This window comes from Chenopodium quinoa, unplaced genomic scaffold, assembly GCF_001683475.1.
Source record: "Chenopodium quinoa cultivar QQ74 unplaced genomic scaffold, ASM168347v1, whole genome shotgun sequence".
In the NCBI taxonomy this organism is placed as follows: domain Eukaryota; kingdom Viridiplantae; phylum Streptophyta; class Magnoliopsida; order Caryophyllales; family Amaranthaceae; genus Chenopodium; species Chenopodium quinoa.
The window spans coordinates 970,937-987,530 of NW_018743593.1; the positions used below are offsets into that span (position 1 = coordinate 970,937).

The window sequence follows — 16,594 nt, forward strand, 5'->3', positions numbered from 1 at the left end:
CACGCTATACCTTCTCAAAAGTAATTGTGGCATAAATATAACCTATGCTATTTATTAAAAAAAACGTTTATAATCAAGTATACATGCTATGTGTCACCCTCCATTCCACTAACAGGATGCCACGTCATCTAATTAGAAACCAACAAGATGCCACATCACCCAATTAGAAATATAAACGGTACACGTCAATTAAACAAATGTTTATGTTATTGGGTCAATTGAAAAATGAATAAGAAGTCATCTCTACTATCTAATAATATTGTTTATTTAATAATCTTAATCATAGTTAATGTAGACCATGAGAGTATTTATTTGTACTTTTAAATATTTCTTATTAAATCTAAACTAAATAAAAAAAAAAAAAAAAGAGCAGCCACACTTAAGATTATTATGTATATCAAAAAATAAAACTATAAGTCAAATTCATTTACATAATATATATTACATGAAAATTATAAACTATTAACTATTACTAAAACAGAAGTTGCTGACATCACTATTGCCCACGTGTCGCTTTCTTAATAAAAAATTTTAAAGTGTACAAATTAAAAATAGGTTTTATATAAACTGTGTATCGAACGGGTTCTTACTTAGTAGGCTAATATAATAATATTTAAAGTATCAATCTTGGGCATCACGCGGTTTAAACACTAGTTAAAGATTAATTAGTGTTGGTGAAAATAAAACAAAGATTTTAGAACCATTAGCCCCATATGCAAGCTCGACACGTTTAAAGGGCGGGTATGTATAAATTGCCAAGCCCGCATAAAAGGGCTTGGATTTCGTACATTTTGCCCGTTGGACAAAAAAGTATAGGCTCACCCCGCTTCATGTTCAAGCCCGCAAACAATCACCTCTAAGCTTGTCCTAGATAGACTCGGCAACTTAGTTCATAGACATTTGCCAATGCTTATAAAACTTGAGGCATTAAGCTCATCAAAAGAATCATCATATAATAGAAAGCTGCACAAGACCAACATGCAAAGCAGTTCATTCTATGAGCAAAGGCTTGTAGTACATCGCCAAAATTCCACAAGTCAGCAAAAAGAGTGCATACATGAAGTAGAGTATTTGCTACAAAATTGATCACTTCTTTCAAAGGATAAAAAAAAAAGTATTTGGAACAAAAATTTCAAACCATACACATTATTCTAAAAAAAAAAAAAAAAAAAAAAAAAAAAAAAAAAAAAAAACTGTAGTTTGTATTACTGTTATACCAAAGGCCCATAAAACAGCACCCCAGGCAATTGTGATATGTGATGGGCAGGTGTGCAGCCATCTTATAGCAATCATTTCCAGCTGACAGAAGTCCAAGCCCGGATAAATTTTTAATTGGAAAAGAATCATTTCAAAGATGCATCAACAAGAATTATGAGCACTTCAATTCTGAAGAACAACACAAACATGTTAAAATCAATAGAGAAGATTCGCAAAATTTGAAAACGAATCACCTCAGTACTCTAGTTATGGCATCTTCGCATTTGATAATGTTAGGCAATCCTCAGAAGCAACCTGCTGAATAACATATAGCAAAATTAGAGGCACTGCATTTGCAAAGATTAGGGATACAAAGAACTTCAAGGAACATAGAAATCTCTTCGCCAAAAGAAAAACTACCTTCTATCTTCGAATTAAATATAGCTTTGACATCCTCAAATACAGCCTCAGCTTGTTTAGCAGCATCAATCTTAATACACATATAAAAGCTTCCCAGTCAATTTGAAACAATAGACATACAAGAGGATCTGACCAAAACTCTCTGGGTTAGAAAAGCATGAACAGTGTCTGACCTTTCTAACTTTGTCCTTCAAACTGTAGTACACAACAACTGGAAGACTAGACTCCATGTAAACCTTAAAACGCTTCTTGATAGTCTCTAGGTTATCATCTTCCCTACCCTTCATAAATGTAAAAGGTTGGTGTAGTGAAAACCAAATAAGCCAGAAGAAAATGGAGATAGACAAGTAAAGAATATGAACCTGATTTCTACTCAAAAGACGCTTCTCCATCTCCTCTTCTGGACAATCAAAGAAAAGAACAAACTCTGGTTCTATACCAGTCTGCACCACATAAGTAATTTGATATAACAAAATGCACAGTTTTGAACCGAATTTGATGATCTATGTATTAAACACATGGAAATTTAAGACTCACAACAGATTCAAAAGTTTCACGGTTCTCTTCATTGCGAGGGAAACCATCAATAAGAAATTTGTCATTTCCACTTTCCTGCATAGCTTGCTGGAGAAGCTTAACTGTAACCTCTGAAGGCACAATCTTTCCTTCTTTGATCATGCTCTGGATCATGGTTCTATATTTAACCACAGCCAAAAAGCCAATGCTATTATCAGAAGATTACTTCAAGGATAACTACCGATAAATCCAACTAATAATATATCTAGTATAGCAAGACAGGCAGACTAATACTCATCATTTATGGAGTTCAATATCCAACACAAGCAACCAGCCATCAAGCAATTCTTGCCTGAGCCCCACCAATGCACTAATCCAAACCAAACTATATTAATGCTTTCCAAATGCAGCAAACCACAAGAAAACAATCATCAAAATGGTTCCAACCCATAAGAGAGTCAATAGATGAGATTCCAGCATGGTGACCTTTCCACACGCACAATAGAAAGATGCAGTGGACATAAGACCAAGTATAGCTAAGAATTTAGAATGTGGCACCAAGTGATATTTACTTGATGGTCTCCTGTCATATTCTTCATTAAAATAGTGGTTTTAGACCTCTCGAATGCAACTCAATAATCTTACCACCAAGAATGCAATATCAGCTTATCAACAGATACAATAGTTGCACAAAAGAACCACTAAGAAAGATTGTCAGGATATAAGAAACTTTGGGGCCAGCTTTCATTATTGCATTTCATGGAACCAAAAGAAGCAGTAAAACAAAAACTTAACACTAAATTCATTACTCTAATTACGGATTGATCACCCTACAGCCAACAGATACAAAATATAAAGAGAACAGCCCTATTTAAGACAAGATGGCAAATATAAGCCAGGAGTGATGATTAAAGCAACCTTAAATTATACAGGCCTGCCACAAGCAATTATATAGTAGTTTATGAGAAAATAGGCAATACCCATTCTCAGAACCAGATTTAATTTCTGCTCGCAGAAGATCACCAGCACTTAGGTGAGTGAATCCAAAGTTCTGAACAATATTGGCGCACTGTGTACCCTTCCCACTGCCAGGTCCACCTGATACACGAAAAGCAGTAGCCCCAAAGATTTAGACCTTGTATGAGTAGCATTAACGATAACATACATGGATAGATAATACACCAGCACAAACTACATGTAGGTTCATCATAGAGGCATTTATATAATATTCCAACAGGTGGAAATGATTACCACGCATGTCCAATCAAATTGCAATCAATGTCCATTTGGATTAGGCTAGGCTAAGGCAAGACTGCAGATGAATACCTAGGCCTTCTACTTTGTATTTAAAATCTTAGCATTTAGGGGATCGTTTGAGTGGATCTTTTGGAATTGGATAATTGGGATTAGAATCCTTCCATCTATGATATTGTTTAGTTAAGCTTTTTAACTATGGAACCTTATACCAAAGGGATTTTCTAATTCTACCCCCATCCACCTATAATCTCATACCCACCCAGTCCCTAAGAATCATAATTCATTCCATTAATGAAGTTACAAAAATCATTCCAACAATAAAAACAAAAAACTTTAATCTAGTATGGAATTTTGAATTCATACCTCCTTAGTATGAGATTCTAGACCAACCTATTCCTATTTAGTGAACCAAACAGCCCCCTAAAAGCATGCTATTACCAAGCTAGGTGTTTTAATGTTCTCCTAAAACTGACCTTATTTACAAACACAAAGGCCAAAAAATTTATTTCCAACTTTTGTAGCTGCCTTCATCTATATAAAATCTGCACTAAAAAGATAGAGCACAAACACAGATAAAGAAGGGCTCTAGGTTGACCTCTCCGCTTTTACTATACTTTCTTACTGTTTTCATTTGGTCAAAGAAATTGGTCACTCTATCTTATTTCCTGTATATATATATTAAAATAATATTGTTTTTGGATTTAACCAAAAAAAAAATATTGATTTTGGAGGATGATATAGAGGGGCTACCCTAGAGGCTTTCTGAGATTCTGTCCATGCCCATATCTTCGATCAATTTCCCCAACCTCACTGTCTCTTAATTTAAACATAGGTAAGATGCTTTAAATTGTTAATTGATCCAATTAAGTGTTTATTCCAACAAATAGCGGTTCCATTAACACAAATTTTCGGTTGAATACTAAATTCTATGGAAGCAATTACCATCTTTGTTTCATCAAGAGAACAACTATGGAAATGTGAGCCGAAAGACCTCAATGATTGGGTAAGTTAGATACACATGTTAAGAAGTTCGAGCATACAATAATGTACTTATGTGGCAGAACTTAATTTTGCCAATAGTTGTGCTTTGGTTGGACAGGAATGATAAAATTTTGTCACCGAAATGTTCATTGGTTACTTCAATGAAAGAGAGTGGTGTATTTGTTATCTCTTTGGGTCCAAGGTCATGGGCCATGGGTAGACATGTCAGTTGGATCAGGGTAATCTGATTTTATGGTTCAAAACTTTATATTGCTTATTAGAACTGCCTTTAACTGATTTTCCAAGTTCTTGACTAAACTTTTGCAGGTTTTTTCTATTAGGGTTGAGTTATCTGCTTAAAGTTTATCTGTTCAACAAAAAACTACTCCCTTAACTTTATTCTCATCATGGCAAATAATAGATAAAAAAAATTTCTTTTACTCATATTAGGCTCACTTTTCTCTTTCCAATACTCTCTTTACCATCAAATATAGTAAATTCATACCCTAGTTTTCAACATTCTCAGATTTCCTCTTTTCTTGCAAAATTTGTGTGTCGGAAGTAAATTTGTAATCCTTTGTAATATGGATAGTAACAATTTTGAAGCAACTTTTAGCAATAAATTTGATCAACCTAAGATATGAGTTTAAATAACAATTAGGAAACAAGTTCACATGGTAATTGGTTTAGTCTTAAGCGGGTAGGTTATTGGGTCAAACTCAGGCCACAATAACAATAAAAAAATATCAAGTAATTGATTTAGTATTAACTTTATATAATTCTTCCGTTTTTTTATTATTGCACCATAAGGGTTTGACACAAATTTTTTGGTAGTGGAAAAAAGGATGAGAGAGAAAGGTAGAGATACCAAGTTGTCCATGTGATTGTATACACAAAATAAAAAGTAAGGGTTGAAAAGCAAGGGTATATTAGGTATTATAGTGTGGACACAAATATTTCTTTTCCTAAAATGGATATGGAGCAATGTATGTAAAACTTCCTTAAAAGGCAAGTGGTGCAATATTAAAAAAAAAAAACGGAGGAAGTATATATAAAGGCAGCACTACCACCTCCAATAACAATAACAATAAGACAAACACAAAGCCACCTAAAATTTAATTTCAATTGAAAAGGGCACGTTTGATTTCAAAAGTTGAAGCCAGCTAATTTGAAAAATCATTTATCAAATAATAATGTGAATAAATCATTAACCTATTCATCCATACAGGAATCTTTTTAATATTAATCATCAAACCATAGACAAATTACGGCATCTATAATGAACTAACTTAATAGAATGGGTAGTGTAGGTACTACAACATTAGCTTGTGTGTAGTTTGAAGACGAAAATAATTGGTTCGTTTAAAGGAAATGAGATCACAAGCTATGTTACTCGGGCTCTTCGTTTTACATTTAGTACTCCTGTCGGACTCTTGACTTTGACATGGGTGTAACACTTGGACACTTTACTTCAAAAATATGGAATCTTTTCACAAATAGCTAAGTCGGACGTTGAACACATACGTGAGAGTCCAAGTAACATATATATAATAAGTGCTATAAATAAGGGAGCATAAGGAATAAGAACCCTAAATACTGAGTTTTTCTCTTAGATTTGTTAGCCTTTGGGAGTGAAATAAGCCACTCGAAAGCTTGTATCTATCAATCTAGTTCAATTGACTAGTCATAATTAGCATCTTTTTCAAAATTTGGCCATGTTTATTCCCCATTGTGCTACTTCATAACAGCCCCCTTCATAATCTATTTCAAGTTTAAGCACTATTTTTTAAAACAATGTACAATTCACAATATGAGATATATGAATAATATGTACATTTATAATAAAATGTTTTTAACTTTATTAATATATATATACTTCCTCTAGTTCTAAATGCTTGTAACACTTAAAATTTTGCACTAGCCGATGCATGATTTTGATCATGTATAATTCTCCATTAGAATAGACTATTAAAAGTTGAAAATGATTTTCCTCGAGTATAAATTATCATATATATTCATCGTAGGATATATATAAATAGTGTGAATGTGGAAAGTATTATGAAATAAAAAGAGTATATGGCCCTACTAATTGTGGAAAGTTTGTGTACCACACATGGTAAATAGTTTTTTTTTAATGAGAAATTGATCCACTTGCCCCATGTTTATACTTGTATTATAAAACTACTTTGCATGACCCTTAGCTCTTACATAATTATTCAGTGACCAAATGAAAATATGGCCTATTAATCAAAGTACAACACATGGGTGCCTTCCTCTATTCTCCTTGCTCTTTATTTGAATACATATTTCCTACATATTATTGTGGAAGATCAAATAAAGAACAAAGAAAGTAAACAACTTCCAAAGTTTGATAGGAAGTTGACACAAAGCTCAAATTCCATGGATGTTGGTCAATCTTAGAATCTTACTTCCACTTTCATAAAGCTTTATATTCCTAGGACTAAATAAACCCAAGATAATTAGGTTAAAACGTCCCTAGAGGTAGTACTTACGTTACTCATGATCATTATTATTGAAAATCTAAGTGCGTGTTTGGTTCAACATGGGAAATTATTTTCCACATGAAATCATATACCATGGGAAGTTTTTTCCCTTGCTAATTGCATAAAAATTGAGGAAAAGTGTTTGGTTGACATCATGGGAAGTTTTATTTCCTAGGAAATAACTTCCTAAGTCCTATGTATTGTAGGAATTCACTCACCTAGGGGGGCCTTGGTGAGTTATTTCCCATGCTATGTGGGAATTTACATTTCTCTTGGAAATTTCATTTCCTAGGAAATTTACAACCAAACATAACATATTTTAGCTATTGCCTAGGAATTTTCATTTCCAAGGGAAATACCTTAAGCACTAAGAGATCAAATAGCGACAAAGAGCTCCATTCCACATCTAATATTTAAATATCATATTTCAAATCCACCATCTTATTAGTGACAAATTGACAATATACAAATTTAATATCATCAAACCTAACAAAGTCTAAATCGGTCCATCATATGAGAAATCTATTTAGTATTAATGTATATCTTCAGCCTGATACACAAACAAGAAAATAAACTTGAGAGAAAAGCTGACAGCAAGTTATTCAAGAAGCATAAAAGAACCAAATATGCTCATTGCTGGCAAAGAACAATGTCATTGACCCATTAAGAATCAAAGGAAAAAATAATCATACTAGGAATCAGCGAGTTCACCTAAAACAAAGATAACAGTCACCTTCCTGCCATTTTCCTGCAGTTAGAAACACCAATAAATAAAACAAACCAAACCAATTAACACAAAAAATACACACACAAACTAGCATTTTACTGTTATTAAAATCAAGCAGCAGCATCACATTATTAAAAAGTAAGGTTAGGTATTTACCATGTTCGGAGAGTCAACAGCAGTTCCCATATATTTACTGCATCCACACAAACATTGGGGTATTGTATTAGCAATGGAAATAACACAAATCAGACCTAATTGTAATAAACAATTGAACATAACCATGACAAAATCAAAATAATTGGAAATCATTTTGGATTAGGAGTGCAAGTAAAACCAGTATTCTCACTGGGATTAAGGGTGTAAGTCTAACCATGTATTCTCACTAGGATTTAGGGTGTAAGTGTAACCAAGTTGATTGAACCCGGCTCAGACATTATCATTAATTTAGCAATTAAAATATTTTTCACATATAATGCTTCAAACCAAAGGCTACAATAAACCAAATATGACATGCCACATATGTATCGAGACAAAAGATGAAACATCAAATTAATATTTGAAGCCTTAACTAAAAATACTCAATATAAGGCATATCCTAAGGCTGGGCAAGAGTGGCAGCCGCACAGCCGCCGCCCTGACGACAAAATATCCATTTTTATAGCTTTGTCCTATCATTTAAAGGTAATAAACAAAACCCTGCAACACATTTGCAACCAATCTTATTTCAATCAACAATCATCGAAGTATGCTTGAAAAATCACATAAATTCTTCTTGCTTAAGAATTCCAACATAAATTGCACATACAAAATTAAGCAACAAAATCGCTCGTTACAATATTTCATAACTTGAGTAATTATATTCTATAGTTCGATAAATCACCATAGAAAACCCTAAATTATTTATACTGAAAATTAAATCAACAACAGTGTGAAATTAAACCTAGGTTGTAAAATTGATATCCGATGATTAAAAAAAATAAGGAAATTCTGACCTGAGAAGCTACTTTAATGGAAGAATAAAAGCTCAGAAGCTGCTTCAATGGAGAATTCAGAGTACGGTTCAATGAAGGAGAGCGAGAGTGGTGCAGCGTAAAAGTAGTGAAATGTTACTGGGAACAAATAATGTAGGGAAATTATCATTGGTACACTCTAGCTTTTGGCTTTTATCTTTGCTACACCTCATTAAATTTTCATTATCAGCGGTACACTCTTAATGAACATCTAATTACTGCAGTAACTACACTGTTAATGAAACGTTTAGTTAGTTAATACAACACATTTTAATTAAAAAAAAAAAAGAGTAAAAGACCTCAAAGCCCTCCCATTTAATCTCCCTCCAACCTTTCCCTCCAACATTTGCCTCCTTATATAAACCTAAAATAATCAAAAATCAGTAACACTATAGCATGCAAACTAAAGTCATCAATTTGAATAAAGTTAGTAAAAGAGTACAAAAATAAGCAAGCATACATATTCATATGCAAAATAAACATTAACCAAGGCTAATAAGCAACATTAGAGCATAATTCAACCAATCCACGGTACTTAATTCAACCATTCACTAGAATTTACAAATTTCATCTAAAACCTAGCAATTTAAACCAAAAAATTCAAAACTTACAACCAGAGATAACCACTAACCTTTTTAAATCCACAAAGCAAGCCTGAAACTCCTTGGAGTAAATGAATGCAATTGGGCTTGGAAGGAGAGTTATTGAGTGGGAGGCATTTTAGTCAAGTCAAGTTTAAACAAAATCCCCGTCATTTACCCTCACTTAAGTTTGTTTAACGGTTTAATTACTGTAGTATTTAGGTGTTAATTATGAGTGTATCGCTGATAATGAAAATTTAATGAGGTGTACCAAAGATAAAAGCCAAAAGCTGGAGTGTACCAGGGATAATTTCCCAATAATGTAAAACAGAAAGAAGAATGACACGCCATTTTAAAAAATCCGATTGATTGATTTTTTATAGTTTTAAATAATTTTTATTTTTTAATATTAATATTAATATTAGTTCACAAATTCTTATATGCGGCTAGCCACGTGAGTTACTGGGATAATTCGAACATTGTTATAGGGGTTACCTCGTTATTGTTATAAGGGTTACTCTATAATTGTTATTGAGATTATTCCGTCAACAATACATGAGTTATTTGGTCAATATTATTATAAAAGATATTTTATTCTTTTACAAACGGTCACATGGCAAACCTAGCCACATACAAAACGCGATGCATCTTAAAAGGGAACAAAAATGTGATTTTGCCCTCAATTAATCCAGAAAAAAAAATTGATTTAGTTGAGATACCAATTAAAGGTGATCAATGGGCGGGGGTGGGCCAGGCCAAAGCCAAAAAAAATTAGCCCACTTCTCGAGTGGAGCCAAGCTTCGGGCAGGAATTTTTGTGCCCAAACCCGACAAAATGGTCAGGTCGTGCGGGCTTTTCGGGCCATTTTCAGCCCGATCTAAAAAATCGATTAAAAATGCATGAAAACGCATCCCAAAACCGCCCCAAAAAAAAATTAATTTTTCAGGCCGGCCCGAGCCCGACCCAATTTTGGGTCAAAAAAATCTGCCCAAAAGCCGCCCAAAATCGGGTCGGGTCAGTGGTTAGAGCTAAATTTGATCACCTCTAATACCGATCATGACTAAGTATTGAAAAATAATTTAAACAAATGAGGTTTTGAAAATTAACATAAAAATCGCCGATTTTATTTATTTATTTATAACTCAATATTTGGCAATCCACCTACCCTATGCATCCTAATACTAACAATCCCCACCTCGATGCTGGTTTAATTTAATATTGGGTCTTATGAAAAAAAAGTGCTCCAAATTTTTTCTAATTTTATTTATTACGAAGTATATATAATTTTTTTTTTTAATTTTATTTAATTAGGTTTAGTTAGGTTTAAATTAGGTTATACCAATTAACCACACAATGCATAGAAAAAGCATTAATTAATTTCTTTTCATAGTCGGAGATCAAGGCTTTATAATACACTTTGCTTTACCCCATAGGTGAAGATATCCAACAACATCAACCACAACTTAGAAAACAATACCCTCAAGATGCAATGGTAAACAAAGATTCAACTAAGGTTGGAGACGGGAAAAAAATAATCTTGCCACCATTATTCACTAGAGACTCAAGATATACATATATACCAGAATTACAAAAACCGATATACTCTACACATTGCATACTACATAATTGGGGTTGAAGAGGGGATAGATTAATCTTGCTAGTGTCATTCACAGGAAGCCAAATATGCATGTAACACCCCTTCCCCCCACCCCCCACCCCAAATTACTCTCTAATATTGACAATAATAATCCAACTTTCGGGAGTAACTTGGGAGTATTACCACCACGTGATTACGTAAGGCTTAATAGAGATATGCAGTGAAAGAATAATACTTATCTTTTATTAGTAATAATAATAGTAGTTCAAAACATTTTCGGAATAACTAAATATTTAGACTAAGCTTCAACATTAAATTAAACTAGGTGATCACCGCCTATCATCCCTAGTGCAGTATTTAGTCCACGTCGTTCGGTCATCATCACCTAGGCCTAAAAAACTCATCATTAATGATAAGTAGGGCAAAGCCAAAACAAAATAAATACGTACTAGCCAAAATGTTAAGTACATACAAATGCTAGACATGTAAATCAGTTTAGTTAATCAAACATGCTTTCGAAATGGTTTGACTTCAATAAATATAACACCCCAATAATTCCCTCTTTAAACATGTGAGGAACCTGAAAAATATTCAAGAGAATTACTGGCGTGCTACCGCCACGTGTTCAAACGTTAAGGCTTTATCAGAAAATAGCAGCGGAAAAACTAATTCAATTATAAATAAGTTTCAAAACCAATAACCACTCCAAATTAAATCTTACAACTTGGAACCATTAAATCCCTTATTTAAAACTCAAACCAATAGAATAGTATGAAAGTAAAGTTGAGTTTAAATAACTTTAAAAGTAAATAACAATAAAAATAAGAAAAGTAACCAACTCTCCACTCAAGATCCCACCATCTAGAAACGGATACTGCATGTGTAAGAACCTGTGGTTAATCTGCTCCCCAATATTACAAGTGTAAAAATTGGATCGTCACAGGGTCATTGAAAGGCGAAGGCCATGACCAAAGAAAGACACACAAAGCACGCAATCAGCAAAGCTGAGTACATACAAGCTACAAAACATAAAAGAAATCCCTAACATGCTACTAATAATCAATCATCACGCATCATTAGTTTATAGACTCAACACATGACTCAACTATTTATATTACTAAGACTCCATTAATTAATAATAGGTAAATCATTATTTTTATTCATTGGATTAAACAGTAGACAAGGTTGTCCAACCCATGCTCCATTTGGAACATCAATAAAAGAAAAAAACCCCATGCCTCCTTTCGAAAACATCAATAAACATCCAACGACCACGGGCGCGGCTCCGTGACCGTAATTAGTATGAGATCTCATCTAACTCCTATTTTCGAAAAATATTTGAAATAAGAGACTCGTAGATCAGACGTCCTCGAGAAAAATGCACGGTTAATACCCCGTGTACCCCAACCCCTGGTTGTCATTACTCCAGATATGCACCAATCCAGAGTTTTATTGCTCTCATCCATCTTGCACTTTACGTGATTTACACGTTTAGTCTTGGTGATGACTCATATGCATAACAATACAAACATTTCAATAACAATTCAATCAAGCAAGGCAAGTTTCCAATTTCAATTCTTGATTTATTAGTGACAAACAACATTTATTATTTAATCCTTTAACTACCTCGGTGTATAAACACCTTGAGTACATAAGGCACCCCCACAAACTTAACCTCGTCATATAAGACTTAAATTCTTCCTTTACTCATCCTGTCTATATAATCATGAATGAGTAATAAATTAATCATTACACCAATCACATACCTTTGCCTCTAAGCGCACCTTGCATAATTATAGCACAAATAATATTTGAAATATAAAATAGTGCACGTCATACGAAATTCACAATGTATAACCAAACAATTTAACTCAGTCATCCCTATACATGGTACTAAGTTCTCGATCCGTCCTTAAACATGCACCTAAAAGCAAGGTTTCGTAACTTGTACGTACCTTGAATAAACGAATTGGTATGCCACTTTACTATTTAGAAATCATCTTCAATAAACTCCTCTCCTAAACCTAACAATAACATCTCAATCAATACCCAATCAATCAAGTTTACAGCAATACTAACTTACTTTAAAACCTTCAAAATTCAAATCAAACAACACTTTAAAACCTTCCCTTTAGTTAAAATTAAAGGCTTATATATAGTTCTTTAAGTTTCCTTCATAAAACCCTTAAAAATACACTCTTGAAATTACAGCAAGTTTAAAGTTTAATAAAAATCTGAAAATTATTTAAAAACCCCTAATAATCTCCCTTTTTAATGGGTGAATAAACCTTCTTTATAAAACATCAAAAGTAGTACTTAGAAACTATTTCCAACTCTTTAGATTAATTAAAAAAAAAAAACCTTCAAAACTTTATCAACACATCACTTTTATACTCAATTAAAAGTCTCCTAAGAATAATCACTTCTTTAAAAAAAACAACCAACAATTAATATTACTAACCCAAGTAATTTCCAATAATATAATATGATGAAAAACCTCTTAAAACTTCAATAAAAACATATATTTATGCTTAATTAACTTTAAATATAATTAATTTTCTTAATCAAACTCAAAGATAAAATTTTAAGCAAAAAAACTTCGTTAAAAATAAAAAACTGCCCAAAAATCATATTTAAAGGATGAATATGAAAAAAAAGAAGTTCAAAAAAAAAGGAAAAAAAAAAAAGAAAAATAGTGAACTTCAAAAGAAAAAGAAAAAAAGAGCAAAAATGAAAAAATGTAAATGTTCAAATGTTCTAAGAGAAGGTTGATCAAGAAGGAAAAAATTTGAGTTTCAATGAGAAAAAATATTCAAGTTTGGAAGTTGAAGTTTGTTATTCACTCAAGTTTACATCATTATATTTTTATGAGTGAAATTGTAAGTGTTGAGATTTGTTTGATATGATTGGAGTTGTTTGGTGAATTTTTGGTGGAGTTGAGTCGTATTGGTGATGATATGGTCATTACTTGTTTTTGACCTTGGGGTTTGTTAGGATATGGCTCCCTTAAGCATGGCTTTACTCTCACATTTTCCCAAATTTATCCTTCCTTTTACCCTAGCATTACATTACAAGCTTTAAAAACCTTCCAACATTTGTGCATAGAGTTGTGTGAATGTGAAATTAGTTGTTTATCAATGCAAAGAATGACTTGGCATATTCCGAGTCCACTATTTAGGATGATGTAGACACCGATTTGTGTCTCCCCAAAACCAAAACCAGTGATGAGTGCCTTTCACGTCGAATCATAATCGAATGAAACGAAAGTGTGGAAAGGCCTAGTGTTGCGGAAAGTTTTATTTCTTTTCTCTTCTTCCTGTTTTTGAAAACTTTATTTTAAGAAAACAGCCAATCCAGTTTGGTTGGTCCATGATATGGGTCCAATAGTGGTGTAGTTGGATGGGGCTTGCAAAGACCTTTCCAACGATATATTATAAGCCCAATTCCGATGAATATTGAGGAAATTATGGTCAATTTACTAAACTGGGTCCGGTTTGAGCTTTATGTACGGCCCAATGATCTAGGGGAGGGCCTGATATGATTTGACATTCCTAATGAAATTAGGAATGGTTTTAGTCTTCTAGAACATTCTAGAAGGTTCTTTTTCATTCCTAATTCAATTAGGACTCTTCAGAGTTTTAATCAAGATCAAATAGCATTTTCGATGGAATTATATTATTTTATCTTCCAGTACGGTAAATTTATCAGATTTTCGAAAACGCGTTGAAAACCACTTTGGCGTCCAACCCTAGGCCTTAGCGCCTGGAACCAGGCTTGGCGCCAGACGCTAGCCATTGGCGCCTGGCGCTAGCCACTGGTCCTGGCGCCAATTAGCCAGGTCTGGCGCCAAGGTTGTTTTGCGATCTTCAGACTCTGTTTTGTTAAATTATCTTTTTTGGATGATTTTCTCTATAAATATCGTATTAAAAACTCCTTTTTCATCATCTACAATCATCATTCACCAACTATCTTCATCATTCATCATCTACATCTATCATTCACCAATTCTCTTTATTCTTAAGTTTTAATCAACTCTCTTCATTCACCAACTCTCATCAAGATTTTCTTGATTATTCTCTCTCTCTCTTTCCTTTTCAAAACCTTGTTTTTGAATACAAAATTCCGCATTCGCAAGATCTAGAAACACCTAGCCATATTCGAAGTTCCCTTCGCCCTAGACGCGAAAGGTTTTAATTTCTAAGGGTTTGGTCCCAAATCTCTATTTCAATTATTTAATTTAATTTTTTTGATTTATTATTTTCCTTGAAGTTACTAACGTGTGTATTTTGTTATTAGAAAGAGGTACGAAGCATCAAAGTAAGTGCTTTAATTGATTTATTGATATTATGATGTAGAAATCATGTTTATATTGTTATCATGATATTCCTAGTATCATGTCTAGGTTAATTTTAATATTAAATATGATTGCTATGATGCCTTTTATTCTCTTCCTAATATTTATAATTGTTAGTATCATGTTAGGGCTAAAGATTTGATTTTTATTGCTTAGTGACATGCTAGGGTTTGTTATTAATCTTGTTAGTATCATGCCTAGGATCTTGCTATGTTCATTGTGCTTTAATATTAATATGAGCATGATTATGATTATGATTATAATTTTATGATGATGATTTTATGATGATTATTTTATTCATGATGATTATTATAATTATTATAATTCATGTTTATTCTAATGATTGATTATTTATTATGTTGCTTGATGTTTATTTTTATTGCTTGATCACGCCTTTTATGCATGTTTAAAGGGAATTTGTACTTGTAATCACGCTTAGTAAGATAATTAATAATCTTGGTTAGGGTTAATATGATTATAAATTCAAGTGATCGCCAATAATAGATTTATCTGTGCATTAATATTCAACCAACATAGATAAACAGGTTTAGGGCTAATCCTATTGATTGCATGTTAATCAGAAAGCGCACATGAATACGATCAGAATAAAGTAGAGGCCTATTATTAAGGCAGGTTCAATCTCTTTTAGGTTGGATTTGTACCATCATCCCCGAACCCTTATTTGGTTCTAGACCTTATGGAGATGACGATCTCTTGGATCGTTAAGGGGTGTAACCTTCATCCTATGAACGGTTTACAAGTTCCTGAAAAAAACTTGTTGGCGACTCTTTTGCTCTATCTTCTTCCCTTTTGGACGCCACCGTACTTTAGTGTATGATCACAGTGGGGTTCAAGCTAGTGGGATTTAAAGGCTTGAAACTATTCCCCACAGTTTTTGGCGACTCCGCTGGGGAGGATTTCTATTTTAATTCCTGAATTTGTTTCGGCAATGATTTAGAATGAGCGGATGAGACTCAAAAAGTTCTAAGTATTTCATGTGCGTAATTTTTATTAACATTATTGTCATATGCATAAAAAGGTTCTCATTGGAAAGACCATCCGTAATGAGTCAAAAATATAGGATTTTACACGTAGGAAATTTGAGAAATGTCTTTCAAAACTAGGACTGAGATAACACCGCGCGAAACTGAATGATTTTATTGAGCACAGAAAGCTGCTGAGGCATGTGGGAAGTAGCGTCAGGGGCCAGAGCTTGGCGCCAAACTTTTAGCCGTAGCGCCAGACGCTAGTATTGGCGCCAGGCGCTACAGTTAAAAGTTGGCGCCAGTCTCTATTTGCTGGCGCCAATTTCCCCCAATACCGAGCCAGAAATATGCGTTCTAATTTCGACCGGTTTTTCGTATTGTTTGCTCGATCCTGCTTCCTGATTGAATTTTTTCTCACTTTTCTGAAACCCATATGTGTTCTACATATGGACATAACCCTCTGG

The 16,594-nt window shown here is 33.4% G+C and overlaps 1 protein-coding gene across 4 annotated transcripts; it reads right to left on the reverse strand.

Moving 5' to 3' along the window:
• Positions 1 to 998: 998 nt before the first annotated feature.
• Positions 999 to 8,724, reverse strand: LOC110682753 (UMP-CMP kinase 3-like). Of its 4 annotated transcripts, none has more exons than XR_002503462.1 (10): positions 8,595 to 8,724; positions 7,759 to 7,795; positions 7,587 to 7,623; positions 3,114 to 3,231; positions 2,155 to 2,311; positions 1,980 to 2,060; positions 1,791 to 1,898; positions 1,618 to 1,687; positions 1,452 to 1,512; positions 999 to 1,299 (listed from the first exon to the last, which is right to left on the reverse strand). XR_002503462.1 is itself a non-coding variant. In XM_021859081.1 (9 exons), the coding sequence occupies exons 2-9, from the start codon at positions 7,786 to 7,788 to the stop codon at positions 1,502 to 1,504; spliced, it is 612 nt and encodes a 203-aa protein (XP_021714773.1). In that variant the 5' UTR covers positions 7,789 to 7,795; positions 8,595 to 8,724; the 3' UTR covers positions 999 to 1,501. The 4 variants fall into 4 exon arrangements, 2 of the variants coding, with proteins under 2 accessions (XP_021714773.1, XP_021714771.1); XR_002503461.1 differs by having other exon boundaries at positions 1,452 to 1,515; XM_021859081.1 differs by having other exon boundaries at positions 999 to 1,512.
• Between the last annotated feature and the right edge of the window lie 7,870 nt (positions 8,725 to 16,594).

What these genes read in the sequence shown, in the direction of transcription:
- LOC110682753 (XM_021859079.1), bottom strand. Translation starts at nt 7,788, where the DNA reads ATGGGAACTGCTGTTGACTCTCCGAACATG. An exon ending in GACTGTTATCTTTGTTTTAG is followed by an intron (nt 3,232 to 7,586) that starts GTGAACTCGCTG and finishes TTCGTGTATCAG; the next exon opens with GTGGACCTGGCAGTGGGAAG. An exon ending in GTCTTTTGAGTAGAAATCAG is followed by an intron (nt 1,899 to 1,979) that starts GTTCATATTCTT and finishes ACATTTATGAAG; the next exon opens with GGTAGGGAAGATGATAACCT.